General features: G+C 46.0%; 2 protein-coding genes across 2 annotated transcripts in view; one reads left to right on the plus strand and one right to left on the minus strand.

Moving 5' to 3' along the window:
- nipsnap3a (nipsnap homolog 3A (C. elegans)) overlaps positions 1-827 on the plus strand; it is a 3,188-nt gene extending 2,361 nt beyond the window's left edge. The window contains exons 5-6 of the mRNA XM_037675178.1: positions 395-481; positions 562-827. Of these exons, the coding sequence (XP_037531106.1) occupies positions 395-481; positions 562-638 (164 nt within the window). The 3' untranslated portion in view covers positions 639-827. The remainder of the gene's footprint in view (positions 1-394; positions 482-561) is intronic.
- A 1,146-nt stretch (positions 828-1,973) lies between these two features.
- abca1b (ATP-binding cassette, sub-family A (ABC1), member 1B) overlaps positions 1,974-24,781 on the minus strand; it is a 37,018-nt gene continuing 14,210 nt past the window's right edge. The window contains 43 exon segments of the mRNA XM_037675179.1: positions 1,974-2,567; positions 2,706-2,949; positions 3,092-3,184; positions 4,032-4,135; positions 4,281-4,415; positions 4,499-4,640; positions 4,798-4,904; positions 5,043-5,105; positions 5,204-5,330; positions 5,519-5,648; positions 5,745-5,868; positions 5,952-6,096; positions 6,815-6,930; positions 7,023-7,200; positions 7,287-7,456; positions 7,708-7,782; positions 9,250-9,355; positions 9,439-9,471; positions 9,553-9,647; positions 10,904-11,093; positions 11,188-11,286; positions 11,582-11,706; positions 11,795-11,943; positions 12,107-12,232; positions 12,312-12,363; positions 12,510-12,760; positions 12,842-12,917; positions 13,060-13,280; positions 13,356-13,633; positions 13,720-13,851; positions 14,042-14,471; positions 14,576-14,780; positions 14,869-15,090; positions 16,625-16,847; positions 16,931-17,107; positions 17,435-17,640; positions 17,859-18,047; positions 18,168-18,284; positions 18,448-18,587; positions 18,701-18,941; positions 21,558-21,647; positions 22,594-22,797; positions 23,016-23,137. Coding sequence (XP_037531107.1) covers positions 2,415-2,567; positions 2,706-2,949; positions 3,092-3,184; positions 4,032-4,135; positions 4,281-4,415; positions 4,499-4,640; positions 4,798-4,904; positions 5,043-5,105; positions 5,204-5,330; positions 5,519-5,648; positions 5,745-5,868; positions 5,952-6,096; positions 6,815-6,930; positions 7,023-7,200; positions 7,287-7,456; positions 7,708-7,782; positions 9,250-9,355; positions 9,439-9,471; positions 9,553-9,647; positions 10,904-11,093; positions 11,188-11,286; positions 11,582-11,706; positions 11,795-11,943; positions 12,107-12,232; positions 12,312-12,363; positions 12,510-12,760; positions 12,842-12,917; positions 13,060-13,280; positions 13,356-13,633; positions 13,720-13,851; positions 14,042-14,471; positions 14,576-14,780; positions 14,869-15,090; positions 16,625-16,847; positions 16,931-17,107; positions 17,435-17,640; positions 17,859-18,047; positions 18,168-18,284; positions 18,448-18,587; positions 18,701-18,941; positions 21,558-21,647; positions 22,594-22,797; positions 23,016-23,137 — 6,605 coding nt within the window. The 3' untranslated portion in view covers positions 1,974-2,414.

Genomic DNA, 24,781 nt, shown 5'->3' on the forward strand with positions numbered 1-24,781 from the left:
TAAAACAGGAAGCAGTTTGATGGTGTCAGTATAAAACAGGAAGCAGTTTGATGGCATCATTATTAAACAGGAAGCAGTTTAATGGCATCAATATTAAACAGGAAGCAGTTTGATGGCATCGATATTAAACAGGAAGCAGTTTGATGGCATCAGTACTAAACAGGAAGCAGTTTGATGGCATCAGTATTAAACAGGAAGCAGTTTTATGGCATCAGTACTAAACTGGAAGCAGTCTGTGTTGAATAAAGTGTTGTTTTTCATCAATCCAAGGTCCATCTTGGAGGAACATCTGGATTTAACTGGGTTTAACAAGATTTAATGGACAGGAAGGGTTTTGTGAAGTTTTAAGTTGCTTTGGGGTTGCATTTACTGTGATGATGTCACTATGTTGCAGTTCATGCCCTCTGGTGGTACGAGAGCGCTGATAAGCGAGCTGAAGTTCGACACAAAGCCCACACTGATGCCAGAGTGGTCGCTGCAGGTAAGGCTCCCCCCACAGTGTCAGTGACATCACGCTGATGAATAATCAGTCACTAACCTGTGTATTCGTGTGCGTTTCAGTCAGAAGCAGCGTCGGCAATCTTGACACTCAGAGGAATCAGCTGATGTTCCCATGTCCATTCTCCCCAATGAACTAAGACCTCCCCATCTCTATGGAAAAGCAGATCAGCTGATGTTTTGCTGTGGAGCACCTGTAAGCTCCGCCTCTTTCCCTGGATGAGACAGCTGCAATCCTGAGCTCTTGGGAGTGGGTGGAGCTTAACGTTTGACTTTCTTGAACTGTGACTTTAAATTTCTGATGTAAAATATCTAAAAACAATAAACTGAGACCGTTTGAATATTTCAAGTTATTTCATTTTAATAAAAAAAAAAAAAAGACAAAAAATGCAGTTTGGGCATGTGATCTCCAGGTAGTTAACTTTAGGTGAGGTCACCATGGTAACCATGAAGGAGGTGGAGTCTTTACTGTAAATCAGCTGCGATAGAGTGCAAACACCCAAACTCCTTAATTTATCATACGTCTCCTCCACTAAACAGTAAAAATATTAAAATGAGCAGGTGCGACTGTCAGAACTTCCTGCTGCTCACGGGTCAAGAATTGTTGTGATCCGACTTACATTTTTCACACAGTGATTGTTTTTCTGAGGCTTTTTAGCCTGTGCGCTGCTCCTATCCTTTCTGCTCCCCTCCAAAAAAAGACCGGAACCCCACCCAGTGAACGACTCGGGAGACATTTCAGAATAATAAAAAATTTTCATCACGGCTGCCCCCATGGATCCGGTATAATTTCAGACCTTTGATGTTGAGAAGAATTAGATCAGAGGGTCTGCAGAATTAAGGACTAAAAATCATTAAAGACAGAACACAAATAGGAATAGTTTTACCCCAGAGTTTCAAAATAAAAGTCTGACTCTTGTCATGACTTAGAATTTTACAAAAGGTAATCCCAAATTCATGTTGGGCTTAAGAGAAGGACGTTGATAGACGTTATAGCTGCTTCAGAAGTTTTTGTTACAAGTATAAAGCCAAGTAGTCATGATAAGCTTTAATTCTTAACCTCTGAGTCCAGTTTGGTCCAGGACCTTCAAGAAACCCATGCAGTAAGTTATAGACTTGTTTGTGTGACAAATATCTATCAAACTTCAGCTCTGTGTGTGTGTGTGTGTGTGTGTGAAGCAGTCCTGTGGACGTGATCGATTCAAGTCGATTTATTTTTGCTCGTTTAGCCGTAACAGCTGTTCTTCCATCAGCAGCACAACAAGAAACATGATGATCAGAAATACAAACAGATTAGAATCAGTGCAAACACAAACGGAAGTCTCAAACACTTAAAGTGCTGCAGTCGGACACACAAGATGATCACCGATCGATCAGATCTCTGATTGATCAGCTGCTGATCAATGTCGTGGTGTCCTTCCAGGAGCTGATGAGGTATTTCACTGCTTTACTCCTAAAATCAAACAGATCTGCTCCTCTGTCGTTAAAAAAACCCAATAAGATAATTTTCTTTGTATCGAGCGCTCTGATTGGCTGTTAACACTACAGGAAACGGTGTGGACACCGCCAAAGTAAAACAGATTACGTGTTTCTGTTCCAGCTACAAAAATAAATAAAAGTCTGAGAATAAAAACAGAATCAAAGTTTGATAAAAACTGATTTTGCAGTCGAGCCCTCGGCCGTTTGAAATGATTCGGATTCTTCATCGTTGTTCAAGTTTTTAACTCCGAGCCGCTCGTCGCCTCCACAGCACATCATTTGCATTGACTGGCATCGGGTGGCTGGTGGCTCCGCCTACCGCCATGTTCAAATCAGTGCGACATCACAGCAGGCGAGGAGGAGGCGTCCTCTACGCTGCAGGTCGAGTCCAGGCTGATGATACTCCGCCTTCTAACGTCACTTGACATGAGTCATGGTCACATGACGCTCTCCTGCTGTCCACCCCCTCCCTCGGTGGCTCCGTGGGTGGAGCCTAACGCTGAAATGTTGATGGTGACATCTTTCCGCCTCACTGATGCATCTTTGGACACGTAGTCGTCACTTTGGTCCTTCGCAAAGTTCACAAACACCTGAAACGAGAAACAGTATCGTCAGCATCTCCAAGGATAACTACTCCCATCAGTCCCATCACCTTCCTGCCCAGATGAGAGCTCTTAGTCTGTATACCTGCCCAGGTATGTGCACCTGTCCAGGTGTGTTATGTGTACCTGATCCAGCGTGGTCTGAGTGACGGAGTAGTCCTCGATCCTGAGCGTGTCCTTGTTCTTGGCGAGGATGGAGAAGATGTGGGCGAGCGATGTGAGCGACGACGGCAGCTGGTACTGCAGCATGTTGCGGTGCTTCTCCTTCAGCGTGCTGCCGCTCAGCTCGCTCTCTATGAACTTCATGACGGGAAGGAGGTCCGGGTCGGGTCCCGCCACCCGCAGAATGATGGTGTACCCATCACCAAACCTGATGCACAAAAACCGGTGAAGCTCGTACAATGATGAAGACCTCAGCTCAGATCGGTCTGTCAGACAGTAACACTGCAGCGATTGTTTCTAAACTGAATTCTGATTCCAGGACTTTTACTTTGAAATCCTGAGCGTGTTACCTGTTCTTCAGGTGTTGGACACTGCCAAGACATCTGAACCTGCCGTTCACCATGATTGCCATCCTGGTGCACAGAGCTTCACACTCCTCCATACTATAACACACACATTACACACTGTTAACACACACAGTTGCACGGCAGGCCCTCCGTGAGGACACACACCTGGAAACACACATCTGAACTTACCTGGACACACCTGAATTCACACATGGATACACCAAGGGCTGAATTTGAGCTAGATCCTGATGGAACAGGATCTGGGAACTCTCTAATTTTAACAGGGTGTGTTCTGGTAACTGTTTGCTTGTGTCCGGTAACTCTCAGGTTTATAAATAATAAAGTTATGAACAAATATGACTGCCTTGAACAAATAAAACCTTATTGGATATGTAAACTGAAAATAATTATACAAACACTAATTTTACACACAACAGCCACTTACAAGCTTCCTAATATCAGATAAGAGCAGCCGCTTAAAGTAAGCATTTCCACTTCTACCCTTAAAAAAAATCTCTGCCCCTGGGGGGGTGGGGAGGGTTTAGAATGCTTGAGAGAAGAAGAGCATGCTCTATTCACACAGGGAGAGCTGTTGGTCAGGCTACTACTTGTTGATCTCTAAAATAGTTATTGAATCAAGTGTTTCCAAATGTAGGTAAATGTAGATATTTAACAACCTGTTAAAATACACCAAAATGCAGGAAATGGCATCTACTTTATTCAAAATATTCTGAAGGAGGATCCCCAGACCCGCTATTTGTGTTCTGGCATCGTTTGGTTTACAAATTAAGCACTGAATACACCTTAAAGTCTTGACTAAAGACTCAATTTATGGGTCTAAAAAAAAAAAAGAACACTTGAAACTGTTTGGACAGCAGGGACACTAACTGGGGACAAACCAAGGACAGAGACAGAAAAGACGAAGACACCAGGAGTGTCACACCTGTGGGAGGTGAGGACGACAGAACGTCCCTCCTTGATGATGCTGTGGATGCAGTTCCAGAGGGCTCGGCGGGCCTTGGGGTCCATGCCAGTGGTGGGTTCGTCCTAAAACGAGGACAAACTTTGGTTCTTAACTGACATATAAGTTACTGAATCCGAATGACTGGGTCAGCTGATGACAGGTTCATAAAGCAGCTCTAAGAGGTGAAGAGGAGGAGGAAGAACACCAGGAAGAGGAAGTGTGTTTTACCAGGAAAACGACTGGTGGCGCTCCGATCAGAGCGATGGCCGTAGACAGCTTCCTCAGGTTTCCTCCGCTGTAACTTCCAGCCCGTTTATCTGAATACTTCAGCAGACTCAACTTCCTGATGCCCCACTCTGCCACCTGTTAATCAAACAGCAGCCAATCAGATTGCTGCATCATGACCCCGCCCCTTCATTGTGCATTACCGTGTGTTTTTAACTCACGTCACAGACTTCCTTCTCGGGGACGCCTCTGAGGATGGCGTACAGCTCTAGGTGTTCTCTTCCTGTCAGCAGATCGTTGATGGCATCAAACTGAGGACAGTAGCCCATGTTCTGATGGACCTCGTCAATCTCCCTGAGGATGCTGCAGAGATGCGGACACACCATGACAGGGTTCACTGAGGACACGATCCACATGCGGTACGCAGGAACGTTTCACCAAAACAACAGTCCGTCCAACAGAACACAAACACCAGCATACAGGGTCTACTCTGATCTCAGATCAGGTTCTGGATGCTCACCTCTTCCCAGCCAAGAAGGCCTCACCGCTGGTCACCATGGTGTCTCCTGTCAGCATCTTGAACGTGGTTGTTTTCCCGGCTCCGTTCACTCCGAGCAGACCGAAACACTAAGCAGAAACAAACACGCGTGATACAAATCGCTTTCATGTTGTTCACCTGCACTGACACTACATCTACACCTGCACCAGCACCACACCTGCACCTGCACCTGAACCTGCACCGTGCCTGTAGGAAGTGAGCCTCACCTCTCCAGGTGGAATCCCAACACACAGTCGATCCACAGCCGGCTTCTGCTTCCTTTTAAACACCTGCAGGATATAAAACACTGTTGGACCAGTTCCACATTCTGCGCTTGCTTCAATACCTGGCCAGGTATAAACCCAGTCCAGATCTAAATCCCACCCACCTTTGTGAGCTGCCGGAGCTCCAGGATGTCTCCCTGGCCGAGGCCCTGGACAATCCGATGTCTCTCTCGAGCCACATCCTCATCTTCTTCTCCCAGCACTCCCAGTTTTGTGAGTTTACTGACTGGCCTACACACACACACACACACACACACACTGAGCCTTTAAAAACGATTTGGGTACGACAAAGGAAGAAAGTGCTCACACAAGTAACTACAAAGTTCTCCAGGTGAGTTCAAAGGAAGTTCAAAACGCAGAATCTGAGTTGTGACTGGGTCCATGAGCCTGGCGTGAGAACAGAACCAGTCTGGACTCACTTGGGCTTGATGCAGAAGCGGTACTGGATGAGAATAGTGATGATGAAGAACACCACACCCTCTACAGCCATGGCGAGCAGGTTCCTTCCCACCATGTCCCACTCCAGCGGAGAGCGGAACCTGTTCTCACCTGGAACACAACAACAACGAGGTGAACTTCCAGTCCACCAGGTGAGTCCCACCTGTGAGGAGAACACCTAGGTGAGTGTCTGCGTCTGCTCCTTACCAAATCTCTCGAGGGCGTCGGCCATCGCCTGGTTCTTCACCATATCAATAAGACCTCGACCGAGACAGAAGTGAGGGAAGATGAGGAGGACGTTCTTCAAGATGTCGTTAATGCCGCCGATTTCCTGCAGAAATAGGAAGTTAAAGCTCCTCCTACAGCTGGATTTACCTGAGTCAGATTGAAAACACCTGTATGCCGTGCACTCACGTGGTCTCCGAACAGCTCCATGACGAAAGTGGAGATGCTGCCGTTGATGCCGATGAGGATGTTGATGCTGGTGAGAACGACGTACGCCGTGCTGGGGACCTTAAAGAAGAAGGAGGCGGGGTACATGAGCGGCGTGATGGACCATCTGGAGAAAAAAACAGGACTGTCAGTAAAATAACCCAAACCAGCTTTGTCTGATATACAAGGAAGTGCAGTGAAATACATTGTAGTACTGTGTAGTACAGTGTGATACAATGTAGTATGGTGAGAAACGATGTAGTACTGTGTTTATGGTGTAGTACTATGTTGTATAGTGTAGTACTGTGTTGTATGGTGTAGTACGTGTAGTACTGTGTATTACTGTGTATTACTGTGTTGTATGGTGTAGTATTGTGTAGTAATGTGTTGTATGGTTTAGTACTGTATAGTACTGTGTTGTATGGTTTAGTACTGTATAGTAATGTGTTGTATGGTTTAGTACTGTATAGTACTGTGTTGTATGGTGTAGACCTGTGTAGTAATGCACTGTATGGTGTAGTACTGTGTAGTAGTTTTGTATGGTGTATTACTGTAGTAATATGTTGTATGGAGCAGTACTGTGTAGTACTGTGTAGTAATGTGTTGTATGGTGTAGTACTGTGTTGTATGGTGCAGTACTGTGTAGTAATGTGTTGTATGGTGTAGACCTGTGTAGTAATGCACTGTATGGTGTAGTACTGTGTAGTACTGTTTTGTATGGTGTATTACTGTAGTAATATGTTGTATGTAGCAGTACTGTGTAGTACTGTGTAGTAATGTGTTGTATGGTGTAGTACTGTATATGTATAGTACTGTGTAGTACAGTGTAGTAGAAAATATCTGACCCATAGAGCAGCAGCAGCAGAGCGAGCACTGGAAGGTTGCTGGACGATACATAGGCTTTTTGTTGGAAGCAGATGAAGATGAGGATGACGAGTATTGCTGGGACAAAGTAGTTTAACTGCAGAGACACACGCAACCATCAGAAACACCACACACACACACAAACGCACACACAGATGTACAGCCAGGGGGCGGGGCTTGACGTCTCACCATGTCCCACATGAAGTTGGCCAGCCAGTAGAGCAGCGGATGGACGCCGCTGATGAACTGCATGTGTTTGGCTTTACTGACGCGCTCCTGGATGAGGAAGACCACGAAGCTTGCAGGGACGAAGGACATGGCAAAGATGACACAGATGGATACCAAGACGTCCACAGAGGTTGTTACCCTGGAGATGGAGAGGAGAGGTAAGATAAACCCTGATAGAGTCCAGTCACAGCTAGGATCAGGTGTGTGGTCCAGGTGAGCACTCACAGGGCGACCTGGGACAGCTGCTCTTTGGTCAGGTTCAGTGGGTGGTTGAAGGCGTTGATGCCGTACCTGCTGGCCTCTTTACCTGGCGGCAGGTTTGCTCTTAGGATGCCATTACTCATCACGTTGATAAACGCTGCAACGCTGTGCCAGCCTTTGTTGTTAAACCAGATCTGAAGAGAGCAGGTTCAGGAACAAGTCAGAACCAGTTCCTCACCGTTTCATCATCCTGCTCCAGACCTCAACGTTACCCAAACCAACAGCTGACAAAGTCATTAAATCCATCTTTTAATATGAAAATTAGACCTACACCTCCTTCAAACTGGAAAACATTTAAAAGCTGAACTTTTCCACAAACTGTGCAGGAACCCTGGACCAAACCTGATGGACCTCCAGGTTCTGGTTTCACTGCTGGTTCTCTCACCTTTACATTGTTTTTGGTGTCGAGGCCATTGATGAAGCCAGACAGATTGTCCAGGAATCGATCTGCAGCTGCTCCCTACAGGAAACGCAAACACAAAGACTTCAATTTTAGATTCTGGAGGTTCTGGATCATGGAGCTGGACTAGTTCCTCTCAAATCCAAGAGAAGAAGAATCCAACTAGAGAAATTACATTTCCTGTGAAAATGCAGTGTGAATGCTTATTGCAGAAGAACTTGCTGAAAAACAGATGAAATTAGCCTAAAACATGCTGAAATGTAGCTGAACTGGAAGAACAAGCCTAAATTAGCAGAAGAGAGCATAGAACAAATGTTTACTGAATTAGGTTTAAACAAGTAGACATGAGAACAAAATTTAGGAAATCAGCTGAAAAAAAACCTGAAAAGCTGAAAAGTAGTTGAAAAGGCAGAAAGAAGCTTAACCTACCAGAACAAAATGGAAAAAGATGAAATGAGCTTAAAAAATGTGGAATTAGCTGAAAATGCTAAAAATTGCATAAAACAGCTAAATAGTAAATAGCATAAAAAGCTAAGCTGAAATTAGCAGAAAGATGTTATTAAGCTGAAAGTAGTGAATTTATCTGAAAACAACTGAAATGAGCTAAAATGCTAATAAAAAGTTAGCTGAAAAGATAGAACAAGCTTAAATTAGCAGAAGAAAGCAAAAAGAGCATGTTTGACTAATTAACCTGAAAAAAACAGAAATGAGCACAAAAAGTGGAAATGATCTGAAAACAGATGAAATTAGCAAAAACACAGCTGAAAAGTAGCTAAAAAAGCAGAAAAGAGCTTAAATTACCAGTAGAAAGTGGAGAGGGCACATTTTTGCTGAATTAGGATGAAAAAAGTTTAAATGAGTGCAAAACAATGTGGAATTAGCTGAAAAGGCTAAAATTAGCATAAAACAGCTAAATAGTAGCTGAAATAGTAGAAAAAGCTGAAACTTGCAGAAACAAGTTGAAAGGAGCGTAACAAGCTGAAATTAGCAGAAACAAGTTAGAAGAAGCACAAAAATGTAGTTAGCAGAAAGAATCTGAAAGGAGCTCAAAACAGCTGAAAACAGCTGAAATTAGCTGAAAGGAGCTGGAATTTTTTTTTTAATTTGCACCAGGAAGCTGAAAGAAGCTGAACCAGAACAAAATGTGAAAGGAGCAGTAAAAGGTTGTAAACTGATCTAAATATCTGAAGGATGTAAAATGAGCTCAGTTCATTTTCTATAAGAAAAGAATGGCAGAAAAGGCCAAATATTTCAAAAAGCTAAAGTTGCACCAATACCAAAATTCATAGCAGGATTGTCCTGAAAGAGCTGAACATTTTGATTTATGATTTGTTGAAATAGCACAAAAATTGTGGAATGAGAAAGATGCAGAAAAACATATGGAAGATGTAACTACAAGAAATATAAACCTGATCACAATAGTGTGGATGCTTAATAAGCATTCACACTATTAACAGTTTCATTGGATATAAATTAACTGCTGATCTGAGATAATGTTAGTAAAATCCTGGTTCGTCTCTGACTGACCTTCTGAAGCTCAAAGATCTTTCTGACTCTCTCGATGGCATCATCAATCTCATTGGCCGGTGGGAGGACCTGCATGCTCCTGGCGCCCAATGAGAAGCCTCCATACCTGCAGAGAGAAGAGAAAATTAGAGCATCCAGGAGTAATGAGTACCTGACAATAAAAATGTTGAAATAAATCCAGAGACCAACCTGAACTCATTCACCCAGACTTTGTTCTTCAGGCTGCAAGAAGAAACAAACATTTAGCTCACATTCGTGGACCTGCTCAGGTGCAAGTCCTCAAATGAGTCCTGCACGTCTCACCTCTTTCCGATGATCTGAGTGTACGTCTTCACCAGGTAGTCTGAGATGTTCCTTCCTGTCAGGTTCTGCAGCGTGTCGGTGGCGCTCAGTTTAATCTGAACAGTGAAACATTTGTTCAACACACAAAATCTTTACTTTGTTTAGTGAAAACGTGCAGTGAAACAGTGAAGCCGTGAAATTGTGAAATAATTAATCAGTTAAACAAAAAATAATCTGCTGTAAAAATTGTAACAAATATGGACAAATTAATTTTTTTCTGGTAAATTCATTATATTTCATTCTTTAGATGTAGATAATACATTTGTACCTTTAGCACTGTTATGCAATATTTTACAATACAATTACTGAGGTAATTATGCTAAGGTAACAATGTGCTGCAATATCAATTATTAATTAATAATTATTATTTATTGTTGAATTGTTTTTTTTCTACTACATTTTATCATTTCTACGTGCAGTTCTGCGTTAGTGCACTAGATGGCAGCAGCATCAGAGTTTCATTAAATGAGCATTCTAATTGAGGCTTAAATAGAACAAAAAAGACAATTTTAACTAAAAACTGGTATTCAAAAAGATGAAGTGACTTTCTGTTCCACTTCGGTGCAACAAAACTTATTCTTTATCTTGGACCAGTTCTTAGTCCAGACTCTTCATTGATTTAGATTTTGGAATGTCTTTTATTATGGACTGACAGAGATCAAATAAAAGTTCCTTAGGTAATACGGTTCAGGGGACCTGACTTAACTTTGTTAGATTTTTTTCTACCTGGATTATTGAGCATGAATCAGGATATTTGTCAGGTAATTTTTTAATATAAAATAAAACATCTGGAGTAGCATCTAATCAGCTCGAACCAATAAAGAACCTTTAAAACCTAAGCTTCAACATGGACAGTGAAGATTCTGGTGTCTTTACAAAACTCCAAAATAAATAAATAAATAAATAAAGCCTCTTCTGCACACATTATCTATGCAGACAGTGCCTATCACAGCGCTAACAGCACATAAAAAGTGCTAAAAACAGCTAACACAATGCTGACATATCCGCTTACACAGGCTAACAGCAGCTAAAATTGTAATGACAGCTAATGCAATGCTAATACAGGCTAACACTATGCTAACCCAGCAACTAACAACAGCTAATACCATGCTAACAAAGCCACTAGCAGTTTATTAACCTTAACCAACCCATGGGGGGGGGGGAGTCAGGACTAAACTGAGACTCGGCATAAGACGATAATCTTGCGACTCTGATAAGATATAAAACAACTCAAGCTGATCCAGAACTACAACATATAGGTTCAAGGTACCCCACTCCCCCTCAGGTGAATTCAGATCCCAGGTGGTCTGACCTCAGGTGGGGGGAGACCTCCGGCTCCATCGGGACATTCTGGCAGCATCCTCTTCCTGCCGTTGGTGGTGCAGGAACAGTCTGGGGACGGGTTCGCCATGGTCCAGTTTCTGGAGCTGAACAGCTGCTGGATGCTCTCTGGGACATCAGGGGTGTGCCAGTCTTCATCGCCCATCGTACAAGGGGCCTCTCTGATAAAGGAGGCGTCAAACAAACAAAACAAAAAATAAAAATGGAGTGTGGGGAAGAGGATGAGGAGGCTTTCTGATAGAAGGGAGTCCTTACGGGATGGAATATCCGTCCATGCAGCGAGTGCCGAAACCAGGAGGGTCCATCAGAGCATTTAGTAACTTCTGCATGTTGGTGTCTCCAGGAGCGTCATCGCTGACGGGACAGACACAGTCAGTAAACATTCCCGATCTGCACTCCGTATTTTCCACCGTACACCGGCATGCTATACAACTCGAGTGCCATCTAGCGGCTGAAAATGGTAGTGTTCAGTATTTGCAGTCAGAATGAATGAAAACGGTCATAACTCAGCCAAAAATTTGTTTATAAATATGTGAAAAAAAATCCATAAATACGTCACTTTGGCATATAAGTCACAGGGCATGCAAATTATGCAAAAAACTGCGATTTATTTGGCGAAAAATACGGTACCTGTGAGACTGGTGCATACCTGATAAAGGTGACCTGGTCCTCGTACATCCACGGCTGCAGCTCCAGACTCGGATACTTTCCAAACGGCGGCACGATGAGACTGAAGACGAGGGCGATGCAGACGAACACGGCCGGAAGAACAATCTGAAAACACAAGCAGCTCTGTGGTTCAGGGAACGCTCACAGGAAAGATGTGAAACGAAAAAGAAAGGCATCACAGAGTGGCGCCCACCTGAGCAAAGAAGCCCTTTCTGGAGCGCCGAGCGTACAGGAAGCGTTTCCACATCAGTGCCACGAACTGCTGCCTCTTCAGGCTCCACCCATTCACCTGATAAGAGCCTTTACCATCGGTGCAGCTCAACCAGTCTGTTTCCCTGCAGTCTGACAGGAAACACGGGTAACATAATCAAACATGGCCTCCTGTTCGTGTCAGAACTTTACTATGACCCACTGGGACAAAGAACTCTTCTTTCCTGCTGTCAGAACATTTCAGTGTTTTAAAGCACTTTTGTTTGTTTAGAGATCTTTCATTGAGTTTGTGTACCGGCATCTCCATCCGAGTCGTTGCACTCGTTGTCGTCGTCCTCCCGTATCGGTCTTAGGCAGCTCTGGTGGTCTCCACCCCCGAAGGCGTGAGTCCTTCTCCGCCTCCGAACAGGAAGTGTCCCATCTAAACACGCACAGACGGACACGTGGTCTCAGGCTCTTACAGAGAAAGATTTCAAAGTCACGGGGCACTTCCTGCTCACCTGAGGGGACTTCAGTGTCAACTCCGTTATCTTCAGCCACTTTTAAGAAAATCTACCAAAACAGGAAGAGTAAAAAAAATTAGGTTTGCGCTGCTCTGAACAGCAGAGTAAAAAAAAATTATCATTAAATTAGAAATCTGCTGAAGATTTTCAAATAAAAGGAGTTTGAAAACCAAAAGAAAGTGGTTTGTGTCTCACCTCCTCCAGTGTGGTGTCAGACACTCCGTAGCTGGAGATGCCGAGGTCATGCAGCTTTAGGTCCAGGTCTTTGAAGAGCTCCACGAAGGCTCCGTCTTTAGCAGCGCTGTACGGGAGAATGTAGGTGAGCTCGTGCCCCAGGTCCTCCACCAGACGAGCGGCCGGAACGTGCCGCAAGATCAGAGCCGACACCATGGACGCGTCGGGCGGGACAAAGGGGTTGGTGCAGATGGACGCTGCGGGGCCGTTCTCTGTGGACGAGGACGCAGGAAACGAATCAGTCCCACCTTAGGATGAACGATCCAAACGCTCTACAGAAACTGAGAGCTCACCGATGGTGGCTGCCTCACTTTCATGTTCGCTGCCGAGTCCTGCGTCACTACTGCTGACCGAGGCGCTCTCCTCATCCTGAAATACAGTCCTGGCATCAACATACTGAAGCTGTGAAAAACCTTGCAAGACGAGGAAAGACAAAAACACTGCAGGAAGAGGACTACTGAGTGCACTCATTCATTGTGGACACAGTGCGAGCAGACCGAGGGCCTCAAACCTTCTTGCTGAAGGACACGGTGCTGGACGAGTTCCTGCAGGAGCTTAGCGATGTCTCTGGGTCCTTTTTCACCAGTGTCAGGTAGTATCCCGTCCCGAGCTGGTTCTTCAGGTACAGAGATGAACCTACGCAGCACAGCTTTCCGTGGGAGATGATAGCGATGCGGTCGCCCAGGATGTCCGCCTCGTCCATGTGGTGCGTTGACAGGATAATGGTCCGACCTGCCAGCAGAGCAGAGCGTAAATCAAACTGAAGACTACAAACCAAAGAGCAGTCAAACTCCACCAATCACTCACCCTGTCTGTACTTCAGCAGCAGGTCCCAGATCCCTCTACGAGCATAGGGGTCGACACCGGCTGTGGGCTCATCCAGGATCACCACCTTCGACCCCCCAACAAAGGCTAGAGCCACAGACAGCTTCCTCTGCATGCCCCCTGAGAGAGTGCTGGTCCTGGACTTGCGTTTGTGCGGCAGCCCTGTGTCCTGCAGAATGTGCTCGATCTCACCTTTGACCTGCTCCTCTGACAGGCCTTTAAGCCGAGCGTAGAACCAAATGTGCTCCTCTACAGTCAACCTGCAGTGAGCGGGGCCAAACAGAGAAAAGGTCGCATGACAAACTGGAAGAAGGTGGTGAAAGGCGAGTACAGACAGAGGACTCACATGCTGAAGAGGACGTTGTGCTGTGGACAGACACCAAGACTCTGTCTGATAATGCTCAGCTCTGACCGGATGTCTTTACCCAGGATGTAGGCGGTGCCGGAGGTGGGTGGGAACAGGCCAGTCAAGATGGACCTGCAGGAAAAAGACAGGTGGAGCTATACCTCTATCTCTGGCTCTGTCTATACCTGTATCTGCACCAGCATTTGTGTCACTTTTCATCTGTCTCTGTACAAACTCTAGCAGCTACAGCTGAAGACAGACACAGGTAGAGACAGGTGAAGACAGAACCAGAGACTGTAAATGGTACAGGTTCTGGACTTACATTGTGGTGGTTTTCCCGGCTCCGTTGTGTCCCAGGAAAGACGTGATTTGTCCCTCATAGAATCCCAGCGTTAGTCCGTCCACTGCCAGCTTTTTACCGTGACGGTAGACCTTCACCAGGTTCTCGATGTAGACTCCTGGCTCCAGGTGACTTGGCTCCTCCTCCACACACACAGCTGGGAACAGGTGCAGACACTTTAACTTTCAAAGTAAAAACTTCACGATGTGTTTGGTTTTGTCTTCTTGGTTTGATGGTTGCAGATGTTCTTGAAATGTTAATGTGTGATGAGTTGGGGCTCCACTCTGCGGTCCATTCTCACCTGAAGCGTTTCCTTTCCGGTTCAGAGGGACTTTATTGGACTTCCCATCCTCTCCAAACCAGTAGGACTTGGTGAAGGGAAAGTACCATGGTCGAGGGATCCCATACTGACCTGATGACAAACACAGCAATGAAACAGAACCATCAGGTCTCACTGCAGCTACCTGCTGACCAGAACATTTTAGAGAAAAAAAAACTTTTAAATTAAGATCTCACCTGGAAACACAGCTTCGATGTACCAGGTGAGGACTCCGTACAGGAAGGAGTCAAAGTACATGACGATGATGGTGGTACGAAGGCTGAATTCGTCCTCCTGAAGGGGACTTGACACCAGGTTCTCCCACTGGATACCAACTCCCTGCTCCTCAAACAGTGCAAAGTACTCGCAGCCAAACCCGAACGCCACAGGGGACAGCAGGCTCTGAAGAACAACAGAACATGAGATTAACTGCAGCCAGTCACTCCACAGCATGAAAACAACAACCCAACGAAGAGGCGAGGCCGCTCACAGCGAAGACTTTGGCTCCGTAGCCGATGTAGTCCTGCCAGGCCACGCAGAGGACGTATGGCAGGTAGAGGGTGAAGTAGATGATTCCTCCGCAGGCGGCAGCCAGGTTAGCACGAGAAAACAACGTGCTTATGAGGAAACACTGCATGATGGTGACCACGGCGTAAGATCCCAGGAAGAGGAAGATGATGCCTGGGTCACTATAAGGCAGCAGGTTCCCCTTCTGTGGAGGACAACACGCCTTTAATTGTACAAACTAAAACAATGATTGGGATCCCACCAGGCACGGTAAGATGAGCACATTTGTTTCTGCACAGCTCTCCTGAGGTCCAACCACAATCAGGTGGTACAGTACAGCGCTGTGAAAAAGTAGACTTCTTCTGTTTATGTCACATTTAGATAACCTGAATAAATGCAAAATGCAGTTTTAAAATGAAATAATTTATTACGAAAAAAAAAAACTATCCAAACCAACCAGTCTGTGTTAAAAACAATATTTCCCACCTAAACCTAAAAAGTGTCTGTGCCCTCTTGGCAGAAACACCTGAGATCCAGCTGTTATAACTGCCGAGGAGTCTTTCACCCGGCTGTGGAGGATCGATGCTGCTTTGCTTCAAATCATTGTCCTGCTGCAAAACCCACGTGTGCTCGAGCTTAAGGCTGAACATTCTCCTTCAGGATTTGGTAGAGACAAGTCACATCTTTCAAGTCCTGAAGCAGCAAAGCAGCCATAGGAATATTTTCCCAGAAGTCTTGGAGAAAATCAGGTGGATTTTTGGTAAAAGTGAGCCGGACATTTGAGTTCTGTTTTGTCACCAGTGGTTTTGGCTCGTAGCTCTCCTGTGGAGTCCCATTTTTGCCTCTTTCTGATTGTTGAATCATGAACTCTGACCTTAACTGAGCCTGCGGAGCTTCACATGATGTTCTGAATTATTTTAAGACCTTCTGGATGACTTCTTAATGTTCTCTTGGAGTTATGTTGGTGGGAAGGTTCACCACTGTTCCACGTTTTCTCCATCTGCGGATTTCTGGCTCTCTTTAAGTGACTGCTTGATTCTACAGGTCTGACAGTCGTCAGGCCTGGGTGTGGCGAGTGAAACTAAACTCGGCTCTAAAATAAATAATTGTTCATTCAAGATTTAACAAGAAGGGCAATTACTTTTATGGCAAAGTGCCCAGGTCCTGTGGCTGCAAAACAAGCCCAAACCATCAGACGTCCACCACCATGCTGAAAAGTTAGTATGGGGTGATTGAGTTGAGCAAGTCTTTTTATAGCTGTCTTGATCTTTAGCCTACTGAGACCTGTAGAGTTTGAGACAGAGGTCTTGGGTTTTTGTAAATTATCTGAAAATTGCACAGTCTGACCTTGGGGTGAATTTTCTGGGACATCCACTCCTGCGATTAGGATCTGAGGTCATATTTATCTGCTCTACAGACTTTGTAAGAACCTGTTTGTTTTGTTCCGATAAATAAAACTTCTTTATGCGATTGTATTCGTGTTATGGACGAGAGAACTTTAACGAGTTTGTATTGTTCTGATTTCCAAACCTGGAGAAAAGCAGAAGATGAAATTTAAGTTGAGCAGTTTGATGGGTTTTTTTTCTGTTTCATCTAAGTTAAATAAAATCCTCTAGTAAGAAATTATGACTCAATCTTCCAGTTCCAGCAGTCAAAACCAGCACCAGTAAAAGTTCAGAACCGTGTTTGTGTTCACCTTTTCTAACAGACATCATGTGGTCGAGGTCCCTGTTCCTCACCTTGAGCACCAGCACCAGCAGTCCAGCGCTGATCAGCAGAGGAACCAGGCTGCTAATGAACCAGCTGAACCACAGGATACCGTTATCCAGACCCATAATCCTCATGGTCTCCTTCAGCCGGGCCTCCTTCTCATACACCACGCTCTTAAGGATGATGGACACCGAATACATCCAGGCCAGCGTCATGAAGAGCGGCATGGAGCGGCTCATCACCCGCAGGAAGCTGCGACAGAGACCAAAGGAAGACGTTTCAGACGAAGCTAACAAGGACGAACTCGTGAACGTGGACGCTGTGAGTCCTCCTACATGTCGTCCACGTAGCAGGGGTATGGCATTTGCTGGATGTACACTCCGGTTTTCTCTCTGGTGCCTGTCAGCGCTCTGATGATGCCCTGCTCGATCACATCTTGCAGATACAAGAACCCGCCCCAGATGTACCGCATGTCCTCAAATGGGTCGGCACGAGGACCTGGGTCCCAGTACCTGAGAAGGAGAAGAGGCAGAGCATTAAAGCCCAGATGAACACCGGAGTGACCGAGTGCACCTTTGTGATCTGATGTTTATTGTTAATTTGGCTGACTGGACCGGGTCTGAACATAAAACTCTTCCTGTTTCTGGGTGTAAGCTGTCCACAGACAGTTTCAGATCCAGTCTGTTGAATGTTAGAGCAGAACAGTCTGATACCCCAGAACCAGCCCAATTAAGGACAGTCAGGCTGATTTTCAGCAGTGCACTGACTCCACCCTCCCCTCAATCACCTGGTTGGTCCCAACCCATTGGGTCAACATGGCACCGTGTGTGCGATCTTACGCGTCTTTGATCTTGTTGGTCCGCTCCACGTTGTCGATGTCCATCCGGATCTTGTAATTGAGTTTCGCCGGGAGTGCGGTGGTGTTTGGAGCGATCTCAGGGAACACGATCCCCGCCCAGAACTTCCTGTCCTCCAGCAACAGCATGGACTGGTTAACGAGCCGCTCCTCGGTGGAGACCGGCTCCAGCTTGTCCAGGTTCACACACTGACGCACAAATAAACACACAGTTCAGGTCCTGATCACCTGAAACCCACCTCACCACTTACACGTCTGCCACTGTCAGCTCTAAAAGGAACCAAACACCAAAACACTTTGTGGTAAACAAACAAACAAACAAACAAAAAAACAGACTGAAACTGAACTGAGACAATCAGCTGACTGGAACCGTCCAATCAAACGGTTCGTAGCAGGAACACACAGACCTCCATGAAGCGAGAGATGCTCATGATGGCCTGGTCGGTCTCGTTAAACACCTCCCTCCAGGTGAGGGCGCCGTCGAGCTTCTCTGACGGAAGCTTGGACAGGAACTTTGTCACATCGGCCACCGTCCAATCAGTGGTGGCGAGCTGAGCATGGAAGAATCTGGCAGTGATGTTGTTCTTCAGCAGCATCTGAGGAGGGAAGGAAAAAAAGAAAACAAGAGGATGAACCTGTTTCCGTTCAGACCGAAGTAACGTCTAAAGAGGAAGCGGTGAAAAGAACAGGTGAGGTGGTGGGTGGAGCCTGTTTACCCTGATCAGGTCCATCTGCTGGCTGTTTTCCATGAAGTCCCAGACCTTGGGTCTCATCTCCTCCCATATGCCACCCAGGTCCCTGAACACACCGAGCTCCTGAAAGGTGCGGTTCACCTGAACACAACACGCAAACACACACAAGTGAGAGAATTCCCGTCACCATGGCAACCACATATAATGATGCTGATCTAACAGATTAAATGTTAGCTTTATTGATGAAGGTATCCTGATTGCTGAGCATATGTGCTTACGGCTGAGACAGGAAGTGATGTCATACCTCGTGGATGATCCGCTGTGTGGCAGGGGTGTGGGGGGTGTACAGGATCTTCCCCAGCAACAGAGGTTTCAGAGCCTGCCAGATCATCCGGGACATCGGGTTTGAGTCCATGTTCTTCACCAGGTTGTTACAGAAGGGAGCTGCGACACACACACACATGCACACACACCAAAGGTCAAAGGTCTGACTAGACATGTGGAGCTGCAGTCGGTCCAATCCGGTCACTGGCCCAGTAGAACCAGTAAGGACTCACTGGAGGAGTTGTCATAGAGCGAAGAGGCCTCGTCCTCGCTGCTGTTGTGGTTCCCGAACAGGGCCTTGTAGTTGCTGTCCTCGTACCAGTTCAGAGACTTGATCTGCAGACCGCCGCCTTCGGGGTGACCGCACACGATCCTGGAGACCGCTTGGTACATGGTGCTGGGTGATGAGGTGGCGTTCCGAGTCAGGAAGATGATCTCATTCCTCAGGTCCACCCAGCTCTTCATCCCGGCCAACTGGAGACCAAAGACAGAGGAGACAGGTGAGACAGGTGACAATATGTGGTGGGACCGCAGTAACAGAACTTCTGCAGGGATGAGCAGGAGTGTTTATTTGGATGATGAAGATGTTTGTTTGGATGAAGAAGAGCTCAGACACATCATAAAACATTTCCATTAATCAGACCCAATCTAAGACGAAAACTTTCCATCTCCAGTCAGGGTTATCCTAATTTCTCATGTATCTGTGATTGCGTCATAAGTTTCTGTAATACACTCGTGATGTTTTGTGGTATTTTTGTGATATTTTGTTGTGTTCCTGTAACGCTTTTGTGATATTTTTGTAAAACTTTCACACTATGACGTTTTCATGTTGTCTTTGTAATATTTAAATGTTTTTTTTTACTCGTGCAATATTTTTGTGACATTTCTATAATGTACTTGTGACGTTCTTGTGATATTTATTGTAAAATTTTAACAGTTTTAGTTATGCTTTTATGTCATCTTCATGATGGTTTTTGTGTTATCTTCAAAACGTTTTCATGACTTTTTTTTGTATTTTCAGATCAGCTGACGGTGTGTGAGGAAACAGAGATTCTGTGTGAGGATGAGGTTACTGCAGGTCGTCTTCGTCAAGAAGCAGAAGTGAAACAGTGACAAAGGTCACTCTGTCAGTTTTGTCCTGCTGACCATTTCTGAGTCACGTATCTCTGAGCAAAGATCAGACCAGACCAAGTGGACCAGGATCTTCTGCGCCCATCCTGCATCTACAGGTGAGTTTCAGGTGAGATATTAAAATGATAAGAACTCTGATTGGCTGAAGACTGGCAGGTAGGTCTGCTGTTTTTCTGACAGTGTGGGTTTTATAAACGTGAAGCTGAATGTTTGTCCACAGGACCCGAAGGATGACGTCAGAAACACGAGCAGAAAAGCCTTGAAGCAGTCCTGAAGTCTATACTTTTCTCTGAAATACAGGAAGTGTTGTCACAATTTCTGATGCTGACTCAGCAGAAACGCTGAGCACACAAACACTCGCGTTTCCCCGTTAAACCTGCCAGCATTACCGTGTGAGTGTGTGGGTGATAACCTCGGGGTGAAAAACAACTCTCTGACTCAACTTTCCTCTGATTATCTCTCTGTTCTCAGCATGTAAACACAAAAAACCCGAACCCTGAACCGGGTCCCGCTCTACTCGTCCTCTCTGAGAAACGAAGCCTCCGTTTCACTCCGAGATGAGCAGAGACTAAAGGTCCACATGCAGCCGAAACCGGATCAGGATTCAGAACGAAACAGGGCCAGGTACCTCATTAACCCCTGAGTAAACCCAGAAATGAGTCCAGAGTCAAATGTAGGTTAAACTGCATTTGGACCAATAATTGTTGGTTCTGTGCCAGAACCTGCATTGGATAATCTGAGACCCAGAACTAATCAGCTACCTAAGACTTCCATTAGAACTGTTGGACCTGCGTCCACACGGTCCGATCACATTCAGGTGAAACAGGAACACCGGACTTTGATTTTTCTTCGTTCTTAAGTGTTTCTCATCATCTCTCATCGTCCCTCACTGTCTCTCTGTGTCCCTCACTGTCGCTCTGTGTCCCTCACTGTCTCCCTGCGTCCCTCACTGTCACTCTGTGTCCCTCACTGTCTCTCTGCGTCCCTCACTGTCACTCTGTGTCCCTCACTGTCTCTCTGCATCCCTCAATGTCTCTCTGTGTCCCTCACTGTCGCTCTGTGTCACTCACTGTCGCTGTGTCCCTCACTGTCTCTCTGCGTCCCTCACTGTCTCTTTGCGTCCCTCACTGTCTCTCTGTGTCACTCACTGTCGCTCTGTGTCCCTCACTGTCTCTCTGCATCCCTCAATGTCTCTCTGTGTCCCTCACTGTCGCTCTGTGTCCCTCACTGTCTCTTTGCGTCCCTCACTGTCTCGCTGTGTCCCTCACTGTCTCTCTGCATCCCTCAATGTCTCTCTGTGTCACTCACTGTCACTGTGTCCCTCACTGTCTCTCTGCGTCCCTCACTGTCTCTTTGCGTCCCTCACTGTCGCTCTGCATCCCTCACTGTCTCTTTGCGTCCCTCACTGTCGCTCTGCATCCCTCACTGTCTCTCAGTCTCAACGCTCATCAATTCTGCACCACACCGCACCAGTTAAGGGACTGTCCATTGACTGTACCCCATCCCCCACTCAGCCCGGTTTATGGGACCATCTTGTTTGTGGTTCCAAGTGAGCCGCTCCCAGGTCAGGTCACCTACACCTGAGAAGAACCGATAAGACCACAACCGAGTGGAGTCACACTTATCAATGGCAAAGCAGCTTTAGAGTTTCTCAAGTCTCTGTCGAGCTCAAGCAGACCGGCAGCCCCCTGCAGTCTACACCGTCTCAGCGGGACGAGGACGGACGCTGAGTGTTTGTTGTTCTGAGACGTTCAGGTCTTTGTTTAGCTGCAGCTTTTATCTGAATACAAAGACCAACGGGGACTCTGAGAGCTGCCAAGTAAACCCTGTGGCCCTGAGAGGGGCCGGGGACAATGGCTGAGAGTCTGTCCACTAGGAGACACGTTTTCAATCTGCAGAGAATCAATCCTTTTCTTTGAACAAAAAAAAAGTGTTGGAGAACATCAGGTAACATCTTACCTCCACAGCCAGAGAACCCAGACTGTCCAGAAGGTTGTTGGTGGCTCTGGCGACCTGCTGGATCGCCACCGGGTCCGACCGGACCTCCCTCTAAAAAATACAAATACTCCATTTAGTTTTTAGTTCAAACCCAAGTCAGGAGGGTTTCTCTGAGCCCGACCTGAGCAGGGTCAGGTTTCTGTCTGTTTCAGATTCGTTTTTCACATTTGCGGGTTTTATTTATGTTTTGTGGACTTGATTGGACATTGAACAACCTCCATTTTATTTTAGTCAGTCCTTATGAGACATTCAGCTATAATAATAAATACATAAGTTTAATTGATGAATGAATAAAGTTTCTAACCTGCACTCTTCTCTGCATCATCATTTTTATAGAATCAAGCTTTTTAAACATCTGAAGATGGCACGTTAAGTTTTTCAGACCTCCTGAGGCGGACTCTTCTCTACAGGAGACCCTGTTTGTTATAACTCTGGACCAGAACCAGAATACATGGGAACACTCAGCTGCTGGTCCTCGGTTGACCTCGCTCAGCCTCTTGGTGTTTCCTGTGCTGCTGTGGAAACCCGCCCGCCGGCAGCTCGTAGATTTTTGCACACAAAAGAGGCCGAGGCCTCCGTGACTCGAGCCTCATTGAAACCATTTAAAACTGGTCTCCAGGCTACAAAAACCGAGTCTGCAAAAAGCCGGAGCAGGCCGCGACACGCCTCCTCCCACGCACATAAAACACATTGAACTCACCTGCACCGTGACACCTGAGTGCTGTGCGAGGAGACGCCCTCTGCTACAGAACAAAACTCATTCTATTTTGTCAAATATGCCTGTCAGACCAATCTCTGGGCTCTAAAACTCATCTTATCATTGTGTTTTAAGCGCTGTTAAAGTTGATCAGTGGATCATCAAAAAGATTTATGGGTTGTATTAGGTTCTGATTGGACCTGCTGTGGTCTCTGGATGGTTTTTCCACATCTCGCAGCTGCAGACAAACTATTTAAAAGAATCTAAATTGTCCTCCCTGCTGAAGAGAGACGTCTTTACCCGGATTGGTTTGAAGAAGTCCAGGTTGCTCATAAAGTTCTCCTCAGCGTGATTCAGCCACTCGGGCTGCGCCTCACAGATGATGTCCTGCACCAGAGACAGCACCCGCTGGTCCGAGATGGTCACAAAGTCCGACAAATTCTGGCTCCCGCCGTTCCTGGGACACATGTCCCTCAGGTGGGCCCCCAAACCTCTGAGGAGTACCTGAAACACAAACCAGAGACGGATGGATCAGCAGCAGAACCACCATTTACGATTTTAATTTCTAATTTCTTTTTACAGATCCGTTCCATTTTTTCAGCTCAGAACCAAAAACATACTTTGTTGTTTGTCCATATCCAACACAATTTTTGGACTTATTTTTGTCTTTTTATGAATACAGCTCAGCATTTGCACCGAGCACGTGCAGAGTGCCTCCTCACCTTCTCCAGGTTGATGGTGGCCTCAGTGATCTGCTGAACGGTGTGCTGGGGCAGAGAGGCGTTCCTCAGCAGAAAGCTCGACAGAGTCTCATTGTCTCGCAGGAAATGCTTCAACTTGAAGCCTGTGAGAGGAAAAATAGACAAACAGCAGCTCAGAGAAACCCGACGCCACCTAGCTCCTGTAAATCCTCAGCTTTTGTGTTCAAACTGTGGACATACAGTCCCCAAAGAGGACAGGGGACATGTACCCCTCCCTCTCAAACACACACACCTTTTAGTCTGTGTTAGGTGATAAGATGTTTTATTTCAAACTGTTCTCAGGTTTACTGCGCCACTTGGTAAACCTTGCAGACAGGACTCAGGGGGTAAAAACCCCTGACTCGTTATTTATCTTCAAGGCATAAATCAGATGATAAAACTGAATCAGTTTCCAGGAGCTCCAAATTATCACTTTTACATCAGTGAAGAATAAGACGGGAAGTGTTGACCTTATATGGGCACTAAAATGTTCGGTTTTGAGTTATAAAATTACAGCTCTTATTCTTTAGAACAGCATGTTGTCGCACGCTTTTAAAATTTCCACTTCGTGTGAATGAAGTCCCGTGCATACGCCCACCTCTTCCTGCTGCTTTCTTCTTCTTCTGCAGGTCTGAACAGGCGGACACTAGCAGGAGCTTTTCATCACCACTCCAGTGAACACAGAACTGAAAGTTGGGATGTCCTCGTGGTTTCAGGTCTGAGCAGAAACCTCAGCAGCCGGAGGACAAAACGTCTCCAAGCAACGCCACACAGTTCTGTTCTCATTTAGCTTATTTTCAATAAATAGGTCAGAAACAAAAACGTATTCACTAAAAAAAAAACATCTCCAGAAGTATTCACCTTTCACCAGAGCAAACATTAGAATCTGAACCTCCTGTGTGGTTCTGTGGTTTGTTTGTTTTTTCTTTTTTGTTTGCTCCTCAGAGGTTTGAGGAACACAGTCATCACAACAGTGAAGTGTTCGGGTGCTGGCGCCGATAACTCCGGACCTGAGACAGAAGTGAGGAGGAATGGACGTACGGGGACCTCACGGGGACAGAAAGATTCCTGTGAGAGTGGACGATTAGTGACGGGTCAGAGGACAGGTCCAACTGTCTGACATCAGAAGCTCCCAGTGATGTGATTGGTTAAATGGGCTCCAACTGAGCGAGCCGTCTACTTCAATCTAAGTCCAGAACCATGAGTCCAAATGACAAAAAAAAACCTCATTACAAGTTCTACCTTTCTTTGATCTGTCCTACCTGACAGACCAGTCAGACTATCCTTTGACTGGTCCTACCTGCCACTGGCCGGTCCTACCTGCCTTTGAAGGGAAAGGAAGTCTGATATTGTCATTGTTGTAAGTTCAAAAGCGAAATTAGTTCTTTGCATTTAACCCATCACCTGTGAGATACACCCAGGTGGAGCAGTGGGCAGCTATGTAAGCGCCCGGGGAGCAATTGGGGATTGATTAGGTGTCTTGCTCAAAGACACCACGACATGTGAGAATGGCTGGGAGTCGAACCGCAACTTTCTGGTCCCAGGTCGGCTGCCCTACCTCTACCCCATCTCGGCCCCCATCTTGACCTTTCCAAGTAGCCTTTGAAAGGACCTATCTGCCACTGACGGGGCTACTTGACTCTGACCAGTCCTACCTGCCTTTGACCAGTCCTACTTGCTTCTGACCAGGCCTACTTGCTTCTGACCAGTCCTACTTGCTTCTGGCAGGTCCTACTTGCTTCTGACAG

This window comes from Nematolebias whitei, chromosome 4 (genome assembly GCF_014905685.2).
Source record: "Nematolebias whitei isolate Nwh7 chromosome 4, NemWhi1, whole genome shotgun sequence".
In the NCBI taxonomy this organism is placed as follows: domain Eukaryota; kingdom Metazoa; phylum Chordata; class Actinopteri; order Cyprinodontiformes; family Rivulidae; genus Nematolebias; species Nematolebias whitei.